The sequence below is a fragment of the Ammodytes marinus genome (assembly GCF_949987685.1).
Source record: "Ammodytes marinus genome assembly, chromosome: 16".
Lineage (NCBI taxonomy): Eukaryota > Metazoa > Chordata > Actinopteri > Uranoscopiformes > Ammodytidae > Ammodytes > Ammodytes marinus.
This window is the reverse complement of record NC_137220.1, coordinates 8754947-8774807: the sequence shown is the minus strand read 5'-3', so window position 1 is coordinate 8774807 and position 19861 is coordinate 8754947. Positions and strand designations below refer to the sequence as shown.

Sequence of the window (19861 nt, the reverse complement as noted above, 5' to 3'; positions counted from 1 at the left end):
AAGAGGCAGCACAGCAGGCTGAGTGGCATCCCCCCTTTTTTCTGAAATAAGCGAAATGCAGACTGCTGATCTAGATGTTCTAGTGTTTTATAGACACAGAGGGGGGGAGGGAGTGGGTTGTTTTCTATGACTAATCAGGCCATAAACAGCTCTTGTGACATACCTTATATTTGATTTCTTTGTTGCAAGATACTAAAATGAAGCCGCAATAATAAATCACAAAATGTGAATTAAATGTGTTTTACATGTAGATGTCAGTGAATCTGCAATGCATATGTAAATAATACAAATATCCGTGGGCAAAAAAGGTGAGAGGGAATAGTTACAAATTCAGTTCTGCAGCAAGCACTTGTAACTTTTCCCTTTTATTTCGGTGTTTGTAAATGGGTGACCAAAGCTGCTGCAGTGATCTGCCCTAGGAGCTCAATCCTCCTTTTCCGCTCTTGTATTTGGGGAAAATCGCAGGTTTCAGCAGCAGCACTCACCGGCAGCAATTGCGCAGGGTGACTGTCTGTGTGGGAGGAAATATGAAAGGCAGGAATCTAAATGTGTCTGAAATAGCGTCTGCCGAGCTTCGATGGAATCCTCCAGAGAATTCTGGGTAGACTAGTGCTGCAGGTATGAACGCATAATTCAACGCCGCTCGAAGCATTACATAGCAAATATCATAAAATATCAACCTGGCGGCTGGGGAAAATACACTGATATAATGCCAATAGAAATAAAAAAATAAACATGTCCATTGTTCTTTACATATTGATGATGAGAAGAAAGAAAGACAAGAGCATTTGTTCATGACACTTTTTAGGCCTATTTTCTTCAGTGACATGCACCGGCAGACCCAAACATGAAGTGTTGCCTGCTGAGAAATAACACCGACCGTTGCAGTGCAGAGAAAAGTGAGTTTTGTGACCAATGTAGGCCTACTGCAGTTGTATGGGCATGTGCCCATCAGGGGAAAGCGCCATCAGCTAGCTCAGCGGGAGCACGAGAGTAACAGCTAATCAAAACCTTTCATCCTGATGGCTGCTAAGGGGAGAAGGGGGCTCTCTCTTCACTGCCTCTGGTGTCTGTCACAGAGAGACACTGAGAATATAGCCCCTTTTACACAGAGATTGCGGCATATTGACGGAACAACATCACTCCAATATGCCGGCTTTGCTTGCTTCTGTGTTATTTACACAGAACCAAGCAACGCCGGCCTGCTGGCGCATCAGTAGTCCCTTTTACACAGCGCTCCGGAATGAAAGAGGTGCTTGTAAACAGCGTCAGGTGTGACGTAAACATTTAGCGCCGCGCCGGTCAGCTGCTTTACAACAACAACAATGGCCGGTGAATTGAGAGCAGAAGTGCTGGAGCTTGCAGTAAGAGGGCCGTATTTTACTGTCCCCACGATGTGCCAGTTGATCTCGCTACGCGCTGAGTCCAACATCACTGGGACAGTTAACCAAACTGACTAAATCAATCCGACCGCTTCACCTCTGTGTGTGTGTGTGTGTGTGTGTGTGTGTGTGTGTGTGTGTGTGTGTGTGTGTGTGTGTGTGACAGGTTGGTTGTGAGCGAGTCTCTTTGTGAGGGCAGCGATCTGCCAATCAGACATACACATACACACAGTGTGTGAAGTCACGTTACTGTAGACAGAAATAAAGTGTGGATATACGCTCAGACTTAGGATAATAATAGCGGCGGCGGAATGTGTTAGCAAAACAGTAGCTCTGTGGCTAACAGCTGAGCCGGAGCCTTCAGTCAGCTGAAGCAGACAGTCTAGCGGGGCGAGCAGACTATTCCCCCGTTACTAGATCGACCTTCAAGCTGAACAAGAGCCCTCCGCTGCGCGTCGGGCTCCTGCTTCAGCTTGTCGGTCTTTATTTCTAGCAAGTGACCCGTTCGCTATACTTTATCCCTTACTTAGCCTAGCCTAGCTTTCCATTGTACAACTTCTCCTGGGCAGAAATAGACTCATACACTCTGCAAAATGAAGCGCGGGGGTTTGGATTGAGCAACGGACCTTATGATCAGCTAGATTATACACCGTTCCTTTTATTTGGTGATTTTTACGGGACATCAGGCCGCCGTGGTTAATGTTAAACACACGTCCTTCAACTGCTAACATGGTCGCATGTTTAGAACGTAGACTATGGAACGTCAAACGCCCCCCTGTTCCGCAACAACAAGCTGGAGCATTTAAACAGAGAGGCGGAACTGATCGTGTCGGGAATCTTACTACCCCCCGAGGTAGTAAAATTCCCGGAACGATCACTCGCACCTTTCTTCCCTCGTTCCGCAACTGTCGCATTTACACAGCTGGGGGGAGGGCCGAAAGGCCGGCATATTCCCGGCTTTCACTGGCTGTGTAAAAGGGGCTAATAATAAGAGCATGGCTGACATTTCAAGTTATTTAATTTCATTTTAATTCAATCTGGCTGTCATCAGGCTTTGCCATATGCAGTCCCATTATAGTGAAATGTAATTTTCAGGTTGACACACTAATTCAGTTTTTTTTTCTTCCCTTGAGCAACCTGTGAATCTGTGTCATTCATAGCCTGACTGCATGTGTTGTTAAAGAAGTATTGATTCAGAGAGCTCAAATCAATCATCATGGAAAAAGAGCAACGGCTGTTCAACAATAGCTGCAGAGTCAGATTGCGTTTTAATGAGCAGACATTAGCCTACATCATGAAACACCAACTCGTTCGGAATTATATTTTTCTTCCATTTATGCAAAAGATGATCTGCGACCTTTATTAGATCTTTTGATGCATCCTCCTTTCTGTTTACTTCACCGTCTCTGCCCGTCGCATTAGTTCTATGGTTGGTTACCGATCCAATAATTCAACACTGGCATTTCAATTAATCAGCTGGCTGTGCATGCAACCATGGTTGATTATCAGTTCTGGTTCATTACTTATATAAATGGGCTAAAATGTAATCACTACTGCATGTGCCCTTTAATGCAGCCTCGAATTTTAGGTCTTTAAGGTCTCATACATTTCCTCCCCTTAAGCAAAGTCATGTCAGGCTTTCCCTTGTTTTTTTCTTTTTAACTCATATGCTTCTGTTAGCTTCATAGCTTTGAGACTTTTCCCTATTGAAAGATGACGTTGTAAAACACTAAACAAAAGGCAACTTCACCATCCGGATTTCTCAGGCAGATTTTTTTTGCTGTACGCTACCAACAGCATTTTGACATTATTATATAGTACTGTAGAATAACAGATTCTCTGCTAAACACTGGAGACAATCTAAGTCTTTGATATTCAAATGTTATGTAAATGGCTATACATTCCACAGAATATAATGAGTTGTGCATGATTCAAATTGGTAGGCAAGCCCCAAGAAACCGATTTAACAGTTTTGCTTCTTTTTATAAAAGACGACTTCACAACAAAATGATTTTAAATAACATTTACTTGCTCACAATCACTCACACATACAGAGACGACCATGTTGGTACAGAGAAGATAGCAGTTGGAAATCGGAACCTGGATTGAAATGGATGATGCTCAAACATCTCTTGGTCCATACACAACAATGCTGTGGCGCCACTCATGGCCAGATCAGCTTTCAAACATACAGGCAAAACAACAAAAAACAAGGAGCAGCAAATTCATTCAGAACACCAGACCAGAGGCAGGTATGATTAAAGGAAACAAAAAGTTGTGGACTCAGGATAATGATCAAGCTCAACTATTTACACAGCAAATAACACAGAAATGGTAAATGTAGAGGGAAGCCAACACAGGGCAGGATGATGTCACAGAAAACACTGTTAAGGCTCAAGTGTAGCTGCATTTGCTAGCAGAAGTCGGAGGTAATGAGTTTTCACAATCAAACTGTCAACCAGATAATTATTCAAGGGAAAAAAGAAAAAAAAACAATGACAAGTCATGTCACTGACCAATCACCTGCCACAAGCTTCATATAGTGCCTCCCCAGAAAGACATCGCTCATCTTTACTGTTAAACTTTGAACACAGGCTGCGTGTCCATCTTCCCAGCTGCCATCTACTTGTTTAGAGAAGAGACTGAGAGTCAAGCCTCTCTTGCTGAGGAGAGATGGTAAATGTTCCTGTATTCACCATCTGCTGGCAGCTTCAAAAGACGACACAAAGCACATGTCCACCCACCAACCCAACTAACCATCCAGGTGTGGTGTTTGGACGTTTAAGACATTCAAAACATAAAACTTGGCAAACGTTAACTCACACAAACACAGAAAATATTCAACACAAAGACATGCGAGTGGCACGAGTCTTAAAAGTAGTGAGAACAGATTAGAATCGTGACCTGTGACCTCCAAGTGCATCACTCAACAACCAGTGTAGACAAAAGACTCCATTAACAAGTTGGAGGGTGTGGATCAGAAGACGACAACATAGAACAGTTAAGGCTAGAGAAGAAAAATATGCCAGAATGGTCAAACGCGTCACCATCATAATACACAGACAGGTACACGCAGCTGTCTTGGTGGATGGAAAGCTGCTTGTTAACCAACAAGGAGAGGCCTGAATCCGGGAATACAGCAAAAAATACAACCCTGTGGAATAAAGGGGGAAATGAAAAGCACCAAAACACAAATACACCACATCATTAAACTACTGAACTTTTTAACAAGGAATTAACAAAGGTCATTTAAAAAAGTAGAGCCTTTGAAGTACAGATTTCTTACACTTTGTTCCTTTGCCTGAAATTATGGACAGCATTATGTCAAACATTAAAAACAGCCAATGGCTGTAACTGAAAACTGGCCAAACTATATGTAGCTCTGCTGATACACCACTCAACAACTCAACAAACAAAGGAATTTAAAAAAGAAAATTTAACAAGCAAAAAAGAAAAGAGAAAAGACTTCATTAACCATTTTTTTCTCACTATACACATTTTAAGTAAAAAAAAAAAAAAAAAAAAAAAGGGAAAAATAGGAAAAGTAAAATCTTAATTTACCAACACACTAAAATCATATATATATATATATTCATACACACAGGAAAAAAAAACACCAAGAATTGCCATGGAGTGACACAACTGTCCAGATAGCTACAGGCTGCACTCTGCAGCACCCTCCAGGGGTCACAAGCAGGAGTACACAGGAGACATCCAAGGACCACCAAGCCATAAAGTTCATTAGAGGAGACCCCAGGCGATGCAATTGTGTCCTGGCTGTTGAATGGCTACTCATACAGCAAGAAGCATCCAGCTGTATTTAGAATATACGCTTTCGCTTAAGGTAGGAGTCTGCATAATGGCCACCAAGGCCCTGGGAATGCTGGCCAACGTAGCTGCCCTCAGGGCTCGGCTCCGGAGATGGGATCAGCCGATTGAACAAACGCTTGTGGCTACCAATGGGAGTCTAGAAATCAGTGAAAGAAAAAGAAAAATCAATTAAGAACAGCTTAGTCTATTAGCAAAAACCTGTACAAAACGTTAAGACTCTCGAAAAGCTCAAAGGAACAAGACAAGGGACAAGAGTGACTTAATTACCTTCACAGCATTGCCCAGACCTGGGGGGTAGTTAGCAGTGTGGCTCACAGGAGGCATTCCCACAGCCTGAGGACAAACAACCAACTTTCAGTGACCTAGACTTCTTCTACCGAGGCTCACACACACTCACAGCATAACATGAATTATTGATCATGGGCTTATTCTTGGAACCTAACCTAACCCTCCACTTTTTATCTTTTTCAAAGCTGCCCTGATGTTCTAGCACTGACAAATAATCAATGGTTTGAAGTCGAAACAGAGCTCCACTTTAAAAAAATAATAAATAAAGAGCCCAATCTTTAGGCTTACCCTGTTGAGCTGTGTGGCAGGGAGGCTACCGTTGCCAGAAGCCTCGGGCCCGGGGTTGAAGTAGGACAGGGGTGGGCTGTGAGGATAACAGTAATGGGAGAACCGCTCGCTGTATTCAGGGTGACGAGAGAGCTGCAGACACAATCAAACAATGTCACAGCTGTGCTACTGGAAGACAGAATGCATGCATTCAAAACATTAAACATTCAAAATGGCTGACTTAACGCTACCTGCTGATCAAATCCTGCCAGGGCACCAGTATCAAGATTCTCCTGCTGTTCATACAAGTGGGCCAAGGGATCCTGAGGAGAAACACCAGATGGGCATCAGACCAGATTCACATCATACAGCCTACTGAATGTGCAGCCAGACACTGCATTGTAAAGCAAACAGGTCACTATGACAACATCTAGTAAAACCTTTATTTTTTTTTTTAATTAATAAAAGTTGAGTCTGAGAATATGGAGTATTTTTCATTGACACAAGGTGAGGAAACCTGGTGCCCACCTGATGTAGTGGAGGATATTCAGGGCTGTAGGAATCCTGGTAGCGCAGGTTATAATTTGGCTGTATGCTTTGGTGTGTGTGCTGGTTGGACACATTACTTAGTGTAGGCCTTTTCCTGTAGGGGTGAGGTCTGCAGCTTCCTCCTGTATAGGGAAGAGAAGAACATTATATGCTGGAACACATTTACCTGCATACCAGAGATGACACAGCAAAAAAAGAGCAGACTGCAAAGTAGGAAAATCAGAATCAAGTCATGCAAAACAAGCACTTTACCTGAGGGATAAACATTAAGGAAGGCACTCGGATGGTTGACATCTTTGGGAGGATCTCCCAGTATAGACACCTGACAGAAGGGGAAAAAGTTAATCATTTTTGCCATAAGGAAAAATGACTCTTATTTACTCTTGGGTAGAAAGCTGGACAAGAATTACACGAGGCAGAAAACACATTATGGAAATGAATTGTGAGCTCACCCCTTGTGCTGTGAGGCCATCTGTTCCCATCATGCCACCCATCAGGGGCATGGAGATGCCCTGCAGAGTGGGAGAGGAAGTCTGGGGGAAGGTGCACACTGCTGTGGGGGATTCCTGCTCCCTTGACATGCCTCTGCCAAGAGGCATTGGCTTCAGATCTGTCTGAAGACCAAGACCTGGAAAAACACAGAATAACTTATGGCGCTTTTCCACCGCATGGTATCAGCTCGACTCGACTCGCATTTTTGGCTTTTCCACCGCAATTTCATGGTACCTGGTACCACGTAGCGGCTGCTTTTTTGGTATCGCCTCGCTCTAGGTTCCAAGCGAGCTGAGCCGATGCTAAAAGGTGACGTCGGCAGACGGCCGGCCACTGATTGGCCAGAGACTATTGTCTGGCCAATCAGTGGCCAGAGACTACCAGCTTCATTCTGTGGTTTATTCTCCCCAACTCTCCGGGACTTTTGAGTGTATTTACGCCGCGTGCAGCCTTCTCTGGCTCTCCTTCATTTGATTTGCATCACAGATCCGAATTTATTTTCCATATATTCGCTAAGCTCACCCAGTGTTGGTTGTTGGGGAAGTTACTTATCATACGAGAGAAGACATGTAGGGCAGCTAGCAGCTAGGCTAATAGTAGCCAGCTGGGACAGACATGATAGCGAGCGATTACATTACAAGCCTCGGACTGAACTGATTACCTCAATAAAATATTCAGGCTGAGACACGGCTTGCATTTGAAAACACGTATCCTGAAATAAGCACTAAACAGTCAACTTTATCATGCCCGTGTTTACGTGCATAGGGATGTACGTGACGCATCCCTACAGCTGACTGTGTGGCAGAGTCACACATCGGGACAACAACCATCCCTTTTAATGGCCCGTAGCAATATTCTTCTACTTCTTTTAGCAAACAGATGGGGGGTATTTCTTAAACATTTTTCATCCGTGTTTTTGGCGGTTGGTTCAGTTAATAGTGCAACAACTGCTCGTAATTTCTGCTTTGCTACTTTGCTCCGGAGTAGGCTTTCAGCCCCTTACGACGACCCCGCCCACGTTCAGCAGGTACTATTTGCGGTGGAAAACGACCCGTGCTGCTACCAAACCAAGTTGAGTCGAGTCGAGTCGAGTCGAGCTACATGTGCGGTGGAAAAGCGCCAATAGACCCATGGTTGTTAATCACAATCAACGTCATCTCTTTTAAATAAAAAAAACACACATATATGTAACTTGACATTTTGTTCATGGTTATCATTTAAAATTATTGAGTTTGATTTGCATCAACTGTTACTAAGTACAATATTAAGATTCTACTACATATCATTTAAACTTTTCTGGTATTGCAATGCAAGTATCATTACCAATGTAAAACCATGATTACAATAAAATCCGGTCTATAATGGCCGTTTCAGACGGTAGGCAACATTCCGCTCGCGTAGTCGCCTGGCCCCGCGGAGTCACATTGCGATCCCTGTGTGAAGTGACAAGCCGAGGAGCGCGATTCAGATTTTTCAACCATTGCGTCAAAAAGATAAAAACAGTTCTCATCTATTCCAATGGCTCCTACGAGCGTGCGCATGTGTTCGATGAGCACGGATGCGACAGTTCCACGGGAGTGCGCCCGCCTGTCATATTTTATTGTGTTACGTTGTTGCCACCAACAGATTGCGCTGTTTTCAGGCTGAGAAATTACATTTGCGACCCTGTTTCTAAAATTAAAAGGTTCAGTAAGCGGAATTGTCAGTTTAGCTAACTTCCTGTCAGTGACTGCAGTTAGCAGTCCCCTTCCTCGTCACCATATTAATGCACTGCGGTCTTCAAGCAGAGAGTTATCTAGCATCATCTCAGATAAGTGTGATAAAAAAACATCAAACCAGACATCGGGAAGGATCTTTTACCTGCTCCACCATTGTAGGCGCATAAACAATCACCCATCTGTCGCTCTGCGCGTGCACCGGCAGTGAGACGGGTGCCGGTTTGTAGCATTCTCTCTTCTGATTGGATATCGGTTTCGGAATCCCCGAAAAGTTTATTTGCCGATAACATGCAGAGCGGTTGACTGAGATCGGCTTTATGAAACGTGCACACTATGTAAGTGCCCACTGTACGAATAAAGAGCGATTTAACACATATTAACATAAATAAAATCGCTTACTTCACCTCTAACAGGAGAGTTACTAATGTTGGTTACACTGGAGTTTATGGTAATAGGCAAAGACAAGTACAGATGTTAAGTATCAGAAAAACAAGGAAATGAAGTGGGCGGATGCCAAACCTTGGGGTAGGTTTTCGAGCAGATGGACTCCCTGCTGGACAGCCAGAGGATTGTCCCCAATGAGTCCTGCCTGTTGGTCAGAGGAGAGAGCAGAGGTCAGTGTCACTCGGCCTGGCTCCAACACACAAGCGCTGAAAAACCGATCAACTGCACCAGCACACTGAATTGGCGCCGAGGCTTACTCACCACATACGATATAATTTCCTAACAGAAAGGCTATTTAAACTTTCTGTGCATGATTGGCAAGGGCACCTACCACATCACTCAGCATCACTCATAATGTATACACACAAAAAAAAAAAAAAACACGTCACACTTTCCTTGCGAGAGCTTACCTACCCAGGCATTTTGTTTCCCCATAACATGAATTGACCAGAATCCATCTAACGTCACTACCACCTCACACACACACACAATGATAGCCAAACACAAACATCATTATCACTCACACAAGGCACTAGAGAGGTTTCTTTATTGTGCAGCACCTGAGCCCACAGAAGATGATTCCCCAGAAAGGCTTGCTAATGGTCAAAAAGCATAGAGTGGTGGGAAAAAGAAGGGAGTGGAAGAAGACAAATCAGAACAGTTATAGGGGCAAGGTGGGACATGCGATAGAATAAGCAGGAAGTAGCAATACCTGCTGCGCCTTGGCCTGGTTCTGAAGGAGCAGCTGGAGCAGGGCAGCGGAGAGGGCAGGGTTGGCCAGCAAGGGCATGGTAGGGGCTGCCCCGAGGATGCCTGTACACAACGAGAACATTACAATTTAAAGCATAAAATACAAAAAATAAAGCCATTGATGACAGTTGGAGTGAGCAATTCTGGGGAAAGCGTGTTGTCAAAATCACTGAACATCTCCTCACCGTCTGTTACCTGTCCGTACTGTGTGTGCGCTGAAAAAAAGAATCTGGTGGTTAATACACAGCCTACCTATGCTCTGTAAACGGGTATGTAAACAAAAGGGGGCTCACCGTATCTAGATAAATGCCTGTTTACAATCAACCTGTATGATCAACCATTTTCACTGATTTTGACAACAAGCAGTCTCCAGAATCTTAATTGATCAGCCTTTAAGAGCTCATGACAACTCCTTACCTTGTTTGTGTCCATGTGACATTGGGTTGAGCAGCATCTTGAGAGTAGCAGGATTATTGAGGCCTGTAAGTATCTGCATGGCTGTGGGATCAGGGAGGAGACCTTTACCCCTATTCACAGCCTTGAAGGGAGGTGCCACAAGACAGGCAATCAGTTAAAGAGCAACGGCAAATTTGACGGTAACTTTGGACATGCGAATACAGTAGCCATTTGACTTAAATACCATGGTTTGGGCAGCAATCAGAGCAGCCAACATGCTTCTTCCAGGAGGACCAGGTGCACAGAAGGACACCCTGATACCATGATAACCCTGTGTCGCGCCAAGCAGCCTGCCATCACTGAGCCGCTGCGCCTCCTCGGCCATCTCACAGGTCGCAAACTCCAACACCGCAAACCGCCGAAAACTTCCATCTTGTCCCTGCGCCAACTGGTGAGAGAAAAACAAGGCATTTTAAAATCTCAGACATAGGGTTAGCACAAGTACTGCTGCCAATTAATACAACACACACAATGTATGGACTGACTGGCAGGGCCTGTGGTTTTTCCACAGCCTGGATGTTCATCACAGATGAGTCAAATCTTATTCATCTATCCATCCATCTTAACCACATGTGTGTCCCCTGTGCATGGCTGAACAACGCCTTGACCAACATATTTCATGTGGGAAACACTGGTTGGATGTGGGGATGCACCGAACATTCGGCCACCGAAAATGGCAGAATAAGTCATTTTCGGTCCGAAACAGTTAAAAGGCTGAACAAAATGACCAAATATTGATGAATTAAATGACAATAAGGAAATATTTATTTAAAAGAGCTGCGCGCTTTTAAACTAGGAAATGGAAGTAAAGAGAGACGCAACTGTGTATGCGAGTCCACGGCCCTTCGTGAGCACGCAGTAGGAGCAGTCTGTAAGGTGCGTGCATGAAAATGTCAGAGTCCAGTGTGGGAGCATTTTTTCAAACTGGATAAAACAAGGCGCAGTCAGGGTTTTTCCTGGCTCAGAATGGGCCTTTGGGGGGGGGGTCAGTACGCGACCGACTTTTTTGGGGGTCGCGACAGTAAAGGCAAACGGTTTGTGTATTTTAAGAGGGGTGTTGGGTTGGGAGAGGGGAGTTTCTGTCCAGCTCAAGAGCATTTCAGTCAGCCTGTCAATCACTGCGTTACCATGGAGCTCACTGACGCTTATGAAATCACAATAAACAACCTGTAGATATGAAGTCAAAATAATAATAATGACTAGGCCTACCTGTTTAATACTTTAATTGTTTCTAATTGATCTAAACCATGGAAGAAGGTAGGGCTGCTTGATTATGAAAAAATCATAATCATGATTATTTTGAGTAATCACATTGTGTTATCACGATTATTAAAGACAGTTAATCATTGATTTAAGAACATTATGCATTTATTTTACTTTTAACAAGGTTTTTTTCTAAAAACACCATGACTTTGGACTTTAAACAAAGGCCTAATTGAACTGAAAACAGGGAGAATAGAAATAGGCTAAATAAGTGAAACATATTTTTAATAATTTAATAAAAATATGTCAAAATAAAAATAACCAGTTGTAAATGGTGTTGATAGGGCACGTCTTTTGCTAGCATTGAATGTAAGGGCATGATTTATTTATGTCATGGAGCTGGCTGGATAGGCAGTTGCATTGTAGTGTTGACAGTTGTGGTGGCAGGAGTTAAGGAGCTTTAAACTTCCTGTGTTTTTATTCATTGATTGCTTGGTCATAGACCACTATGACTCGACTTAAAGTGAATAAACAAATTGGTCGGGATGTTTAAAGGTGCAGATCAGGTCGTATATCACTTTTCTTTCTCTCTCTCTGTCTCTCGGTCGCGTATGTCATGTTACTCGCGTGTCCGCACGTGACAAATCTTGCACATTATTTTAGTTTGTTGTGAGTCTGAAGTGTTTTCAGACAACACAATTAGTTTTACCTTTATTCTCGTCATCTAGAAGTTTTTCAAAACACCCGGCAATGCGCAACATCTCCCTCGTACTCTCTGGACTAGCCGTTACAGGGCTCCAGACTAACTTTTTTCATTGGGTGCACCGGTGCGCCTAACTTTTTCATCTAGGTGCACCAGCATATATTTTGGGTGCACCAAATTAGTGCTGCATGAATTGGAGAAATGCGATTATAGTGGCCAATATTGCGATTTGCGACGCAATATAATACATGGTAGGCTATTATGATTCTACTTTCTTGGTTTTCAAGGAAGATTTGAGAATATTGACAGCTTCGATACCTGATCTCAATTTAAAACAAGCACATATTAAGAATCAGTGAAAATATAAAAAAATAAAGCTTCTACTAGGCCTATACTGTTTTCAAAATAATAAAAATATAGTTAAAAAATGTAATAAAAAAAAAAATACTTCCCCATTAAAATAAATGCATTCCTCCAAAGACAATAGTCTCTATAAGCATTATCGATTCTCCTTATCGATCCGGGTCTTTATCGATACCACTATACATACTTTTCTATTATTTTGTTGAAAGATAACTGGTATTATTGCTTTAATTGCCCATAAGATGATCAGAGCTCAAGATAGGATGTTAAACAGGTCATAATTCCATAGTTAGGCTACTATCTATTTTATATTGCTGAAAAAACAAGTTTTTCACCAAAACTGTATTATTAAAATTTCTCTCCAAAAACCAAAAATTCTTTTTTTTTTGTTACATTTGAACACACCATGATGACCTTTTATTTACCTTTGCCTAAAATTTATATTACCGAGGTGACCTGAACACAACACATTTGACACCGTTAGCAACTTTTTTTTAAGCTAACTAGCTCTATATCACATGCTATATCCTGCCGATTTTAACATGGATTTGAAAACTGGATAACTATTTTTAACTGACAGGACTTTCTACACCGTCCGGTTGTATGATAACTACCGCTGCTTTGAATGACTGTTGATGCGCACGGTGCCGACTCTCTGAGCCCGTCTGCAGCAGCAGCTGTGCGCATTTTTTTAAATTTTTTTGGACTACAGGTAGACGGATACTGAGTTGAAGGAGATTTTTTCAACCCAAAGACAGTTCATGGTAGGCAACTCTTTTATATGCCTTTGTTTTCCGTCACAGTTCAGCGTGGATGCTGCTGCGCGTCGGCGTCCATGTTTGTTTGTTTACTCTGCTGTCGACTCGGCAACCGTCTTGCACGCCGTGTAGGTGCGCGCGCAGATACACACACACACCGACACACCGACACACACACACACACACACACACACACACTGTCAGAGGGGCGCTACCAAAAAGACGAGAGGAGCAGTTGGAACGTATAGACACACGCGCGCACATTTATCCTACATTGAATCGCAATCGCAGCAGCCAATTTTGCGGTTATGTAATTGCACTAGCTGCTCACATCGCAATTAGATGAATCGTGCAGCACAACACCCAATATTACATTTAATATGACGTGATCAATTTCAGGTGCACTGGTGCGACCAGTGGAAATATCTGGTCGCACTCCACAGATTTTTGGGCGCATGTGCGCCCAAATTAGGCGCACTCTGGAGCCCCGCGTTAGCGAAACTATCAGGTGAGGGAGGGGCCGAGCGGAGCTCACGGCTGAAAGGGTTTGCTGCATTTATAAGCCTGCATGCCCCGGCGAGCGGAACAATGATAGTTTAATAACGATTATCCCCGACCTGATTTCTTTTTTTACAACTGAGATTGCAAGTAATATGACTGGAATGGCGCGGAAATGGAAACACATTTGGAGCCGTTTTAAGTAGATTTTTATTTATTTATCTATATAAAAAAAAACACTTTGGCGCTGAGGATTTTCCTTTGGCGGGCGCTAAAATTCCTTTGGCGGGCGCCAACATTTTTTGAATGCAGGAAAAACCCTGGCAGTGCAATGCTTTAAGCAGCATAAAGTCCAAGACTGATGTTAAATCACCTTAGAAACACAAAAGCCTTGCACGAGCGAAGCAGCGATTCACCCGGTGAAACTCAGTGACGGTTGGTAACGGTGTCATTCACAGTGACACCTCGCCGGTGAGAGCCGCAGCGCTAATAAACTCTGGTTTGACGGCTAAAATGACAACCGGAGATATCCCTGTTGGGGGGGGGGGAAGGCTCCTACTACGATCTGATTGCATTTCTCGAGCCTGAATACACAGAGCCATGTCGGCAAACTGACTGTGCGACTTAAGAATATGTCCAGTGAGCCACCTGCCCCCCCTTAGTTTCAGTCTACAGCCGAAAAAGTTACAATCACCTCCTAAGCATGGACATCGTTTAAAGCCTCTCATTGTTATGGTCAGGGCTTTCATGCAAATTCTGAAGTCTGAACATTATGGCGGGAGCTGTGGTGCAATTTTTTTTATAGCAACTCAACCTGCACTGCAAAAAATTTAAAAAAGGCAATAAGTCGATCTTTTTATAAATTCATCCTCATATAAGTCAAGGTACAAATCAATGAGTGGTTCACAATAAAATTCCTAGTAAAATGTTAATTTTACTCTTAGATTTGAAGGTGTTACTGTTTCTTTATTTATTTAGGGTTGCTTTTTAGTTGTAGGCTATGTTTGAGGAGAACATTTGGAGTTCATGTAGCCTATGCAATGCTGAAAGAATTGGCTAAATAAATAAACAACTGCAAAAGCCTATTTCGGCATTCGGTGTCGGCCAACTGTTTAATTTTATCCGGTTTCGGCCAAGAATTTTCATTTCGGTGCATCCCTAATTGGATGTAGCAAGCTTTATTTATTTGTTGGCAATTATTAGGGGCAAATTGATTTAAGACAAACCATCTCTTGAATGTTTAGTTATTTATGATAAAGACGATTCTGCTGACAAAGCTTTTGAATTTTCTTTTCAAAAAAAGGGCCCTTCACTCACCCATCAGTCACTAGCGTTGGCCTCATGATTTAACACCAGTAGGTTTCAGTATTTCATAAAAAGCCCAGTTGCATCCTGTTAAAACTATTGCTGGAAACTGGAAACTAAAAGGTTTCCCTTAAAACAGCCACATGATCAATTACAACAATCCTGAAAAAAAAAACTGGAACCAGCAGAAAAGTACTAGCCATGTGTTGTGCTAAAAGGACACCCCTCTCTCTCCCATTCCAGAAAAGCCTGCTGAATGACACCACCTGGGGGAGTCAGCTGGTCATCACCATAGAAACCAGCAATGCTCAATGCTATAGAAACTTTGAGTGGCCACAGGGAAAGTGGGTTAAAGGTGAAAGGTACTGAAAGACCAAATACTGCATACCATTTTACAAAAGGATTCTGGTCATCTATAACTCTTTGGGGTCAATTCTACAACTGTCAGATACACCTGGCAGCATATAACATCCATAGCTCTCAGAAGTTTGGTAAATGTGGCTTTGCACAGCAAAATCAACAGTAGATACAATAACAAAAACAGGAGAAATTATGTATGGGTCTGTATGTTTCCTTCTGAAGTCATTCATTTGACAAGTAGTAGCATGTTTTTGTGTAGTAGTGTGTGAATTTGACCTGGCAGAAGACGGGTGAATGGGTGTCAGCCAGGGTGTTGCGGAGGTCTTGGGCTGTCAGCAGGCTGGGGGGCATGCGATCCACGCACAGGCATTTAGAGTGGAGCAGTGGGAAAGTGAGGGAGCCCACCTCAGTCCAGTGGACATACAGCATGCGGGAGCCCAGCTGCTTTCCCAACAGCTCTGACTTGGCCCTGGCTGCAGAGTCCTTCTTCATGTACTCCACAAAGCCGTAGCCCTTGGAATGCCCTGTGGAGGCGCTGTACACCAGGAAGCAGCGCTCCAGGTTCCCAAAGGGCCGCACCAGCTCCTCAAACTGCTGCTGGGTGAACGCACAGGGCAGGTTGGCGATGCACAGCAGAGCGTCTGTGGGCTGCAGCTGCACAGAGATCTCCCTGTCTCGTAGCACATGCTGGTGGAACTCTTTGATGGCACACTGCGCCTGTTCCCCATTCAGCAGAGTCACAAACGCTGTGGAGACAGAGGGTGGGAGAGAGACAAACACAATTTGGTTTAAGGCAAGGAAGAGAAATTTGTCCAGTCGGCATAAAGAGAAAAGATAATTAATTTTTTTTTTTTGCAGCAGGTCCCAGGTGGAAAACATTGGTTGTGACGCCACTTCTCCTTGAGCAGGTCTAATAAAAGACAACGCTGGTGGCACAATGTCACCAGCTTTTAACATCTCCCTTATCAAGACTACAATGGCTGTCATAGTGGCTGACAGGAATCAAAGCCATTTTACCTGTCAGAGGATCATGTTGATGGCTAAAAAGAAAACATCTACACGTGTATGAGTTTTACTGTTATTGGCAGCCACTATCAGGATGTCTACCAAGGTGACAGACTCATGAGTCAGTGAAGACAGGTATACTAGATCCTCAGTGTGCTACAAGTCAAGCAAACATCCTGTTACCAGTGTTTTGACAGAAGTATAGGAAGAGGGAGTTGCATTTAAGTCTAACTGCCACACTGAAAAAGAAAAAAAAAAAAAATTGCTCAAATATTTTCTACTAGATTTTCTACAAAAGCACAGCTAAACACGACTGCACCTGGCTAATACAACTTTCTGGCCCATAGTCAATGTGTAAAAACATTTAAACTGCAGAGTCAAAGCCACTCTTGTAATGCTTAGACCATCGCAAAATAGGCTATGCCCCCAAATTGTGACACAGGTCACTGTTTGGAGTATACAAGGTTGATATACCACCCTTTGCGATAAGTCAACATCTGTATTTTTAAATTGAAGGAACTAGTTATCTTAATGCATACAAATTTATGACTTGTGACAAGTGAGTTCCACCATTTGTCAACAAAATTAACAGATCAGTAACTGACAATATGAACATACATGTATGGAGTTTCATGTTTTTGTGAGCATTAGAAACATTTGTCTAATATTAATTCGATGTAGAAAAGGTTTGCAACACTTTTCCTACCTAAAAGTGTAACCAGTAAATTAATTTACACTTGGAGAAAAATAATGACTGGTATTGTTTTAGCCAGATAACTTTCTTGCTTGAAAAACTTTAACAGCTTGCCATCTACGCCAATGCTGCCAGCGTTATCACAGACTACAGTCACACCTCCACACAGCTCAAATACATAAACAAAACTATTGGATCATTAATAGTGTACTTCAGTAAATATATATATATCTTGTTACCACTAATGATGAAATACTCTAAACAATGTCTAGACTGAAGGTGCAAATGAATAGAAGTGTTGCCACAAAAAGTGTCAGCTCCAGTAGCTGTCTGTTGCTTGGTTTCACCATTTATTTGAATATTTTCCTTTCCATGAACAAGGACTTTCAAATTTTTAAGCAATTTTTCCTCATTGATAAGTGTTGGAAAATGTTGAAAGGCTCTGAATACAAACAACCTGTGGCCTGTTCGTCTATTGATCAAGTGTCTTTGCTCTGTTTTAGGCAGGTATACTCTACTATGTGTAATATCCCATATATTTTAAAACTGACATTAAATAACTAACATGATGGACAAGCCGTTAGACCAACCTGTGCCTTTGTATTTGTCAACAAAGCAGTACTTCAAGTCATAGCTGCCCAACAGCTCGTGGACCTCCTGTAAATAAATCAAAAAGACAATATTTACTCATTTTAATAATTTGATATAGTTAATCATCATGGCACAGTGTAATAAAACAATGTATCCAGGATATCACACACAAAACATTTAACACTGAAATATCATTATAGGTTGCTGTAATTGTCGATTTTGTTAATCACATTATTAACCAATTCATGTCCACTAGGAAATTAGCAAAAAAGTGCACCTGTGTGTGGGGGGGGGGTGAGGGAAAGTTACTGACTCTTTGTCAGGATAAATTGTTCTGCGCTGCTTTTGAACAGTCAAAGTCTAGCATTTTCTGAAACGTTTTTGTCTCCACACCTTCCACCTTTTGTTATATTACAACTCATATCTCGAACTCAACCCACTAACCCCCCCTCGCCCCCCGTGGACAATGGTACCGCCCGCAGGCCCTGCGCTCCCCACGAGCCAGGCACGTTCCAAAAAAATGTAGCATCATTGGTAAATCCCTGGCTGGTCGATACTACCAAACGCCAGCTTTAACAACAGACAGGCTAATGAAAAAGTACCAGTGTACCTTTAACCTCCCATGTAGAGAAGTATAATGATAATTTGGCTTGGAAGCTTGAGTAAAATGGAAAAACACGAATATTAAAAAAAAACTCCAAAGCCTACCTATGAGGCTGGACTCGCAAGTCATACAGGCCACAGATTACCATTATTGACAGTTATCTGACCACCTGGCAGCTGCCCTAAGCCGTGTTCAATAGCTTATCTACTCATTAAAACAATAATAGTGGTGGCCAGTGGCTGCCAATGAAGTGCATGTTGGCTTAAATTTAAAACAAAAGTAAATTCACTTTTTAAAACTTCTTCAACCAATCAAATTTCAAAGACAGCCAACGAGTTAAATAGCTAGCAGGCCAACATAGGAGTAGCATGGCAGGCGTATTGGAGCTAGGCTAAAGTTAGCCAAACGACCACGTCAATCAATCAAATCATCCAACAATTTAAACCTGCAATTGGTTGGCACTTTAATTTATTCATTTTTTACACTTGTACCTGGTTGCTAACGTCGGAGGGTAGATTTTTTATGATAATTTTTCTGCGGTTGTAAAACTCCCGTCGAGTTCTCTCTAGGCGGCTCTGTATCTCTTCGGGGTTCACTGATGTCAGGTCCTCGTCGACCCTCCGCTGACTCTCGCGGTCCGCTGTGGAGTCCTCTTCGTCGGTTCCGAGTTCTGGATGCCTGCGGTCTCCGGACATCCAGTGCTCATGCTCCGCAGCTAGGTCGTAATTTTCGTGAAGCGGACGAGAGGCGAAACTGAGCCCTGTGTCTGTATTTTCATCTCTGGCCGCGGTGCTAACAGACACGGTGGCCGCCATCACTCAGTTTGGATGGAAGTTATCGCTCTGTAGATTGGGGTCTGATTTGAGCAGTTTAAACAATACACACATGGCCCCAGCGCTGCTTCTGATTGGACGAGAGGGGGACGCATTCTCCATGACTACGACGTAACGGAGGGCGAGGGCGGGGCTTCGCTCAAAAGTGGATTTAAATCTTCAAAGTTGAGCATAAACGGTGGAAGATTGGGAATAGGCTTCATATCATTTAGGTTTTTCCACAGAAATGTAAAATAAAACAGGCTAAAGTCCTGCAGTCTAGGACTTTGAGGAGTCCTGCATTTCTAGGCTGAATCAGACAGATAAAATATAGGCCTTGTATGCCAGTTCTAAATAAATCACTTAAAGGTGCAGTGTGTAATATCTGAAAAATAATATATTGGCATACATCAGGTCGGCAATCAGGCCACGCCCCCTTTGGGGGGGAAAACAAACCGAACGTGCCATTGACCATAATGCAAAATTGCGGTCCAAAACAGCACAAAAAGAAAACGATCAGAGGTAAATAAGTTAAAATTTGACCGACCGACACAATGTCAAGATCCTTTACAACTCTGCTGGCTGGATAACGTTAAAGACACTTATAAATGATTAATTTGGTCAATCTAAAACCATGTCTTTTTAGTCTCTCAGCATCAAGCTGGCGCAATGATCCGACCCATTGGCCAGAGATATCATGCCCAGATATATATCTTCACCTCACTGAGTCTCTATGTAAGCTGATTACACGTGAAATAATTGTTATTTTAAGTTTTGTTGTCTGTAAT

At 42.8% G+C, this 19861-nt stretch overlaps 1 protein-coding gene across 1 annotated transcript; it reads right to left on the bottom strand.

Annotated features, from left to right (window-relative positions):
* Window positions 1-5145: 5145 nt before the first annotated feature.
* raver1 (ribonucleoprotein, PTB-binding 1) lies at window positions 5146-19076 on the bottom strand (the record flags this gene model as incomplete). Its single annotated transcript, XM_080043823.1, has 15 exons — window positions 5146-5349; window positions 5481-5546; window positions 5790-5921; window positions 6020-6091; window positions 6297-6439; window positions 6570-6639; window positions 6770-6945; window positions 9047-9116; window positions 9532-9567; window positions 9684-9784; window positions 10139-10259; window positions 10362-10565; window positions 15644-16113; window positions 17657-17723; window positions 18753-19076. The coding sequence occupies 15 exons, from the start codon at window positions 19074-19076 to the stop codon at window positions 5203-5205; spliced, it is 2199 nt and encodes a 732-aa protein (XP_079899949.1). The 3' UTR covers window positions 5146-5202.
* Between the last annotated feature and the right edge of the window lie 785 nt (window positions 19077-19861).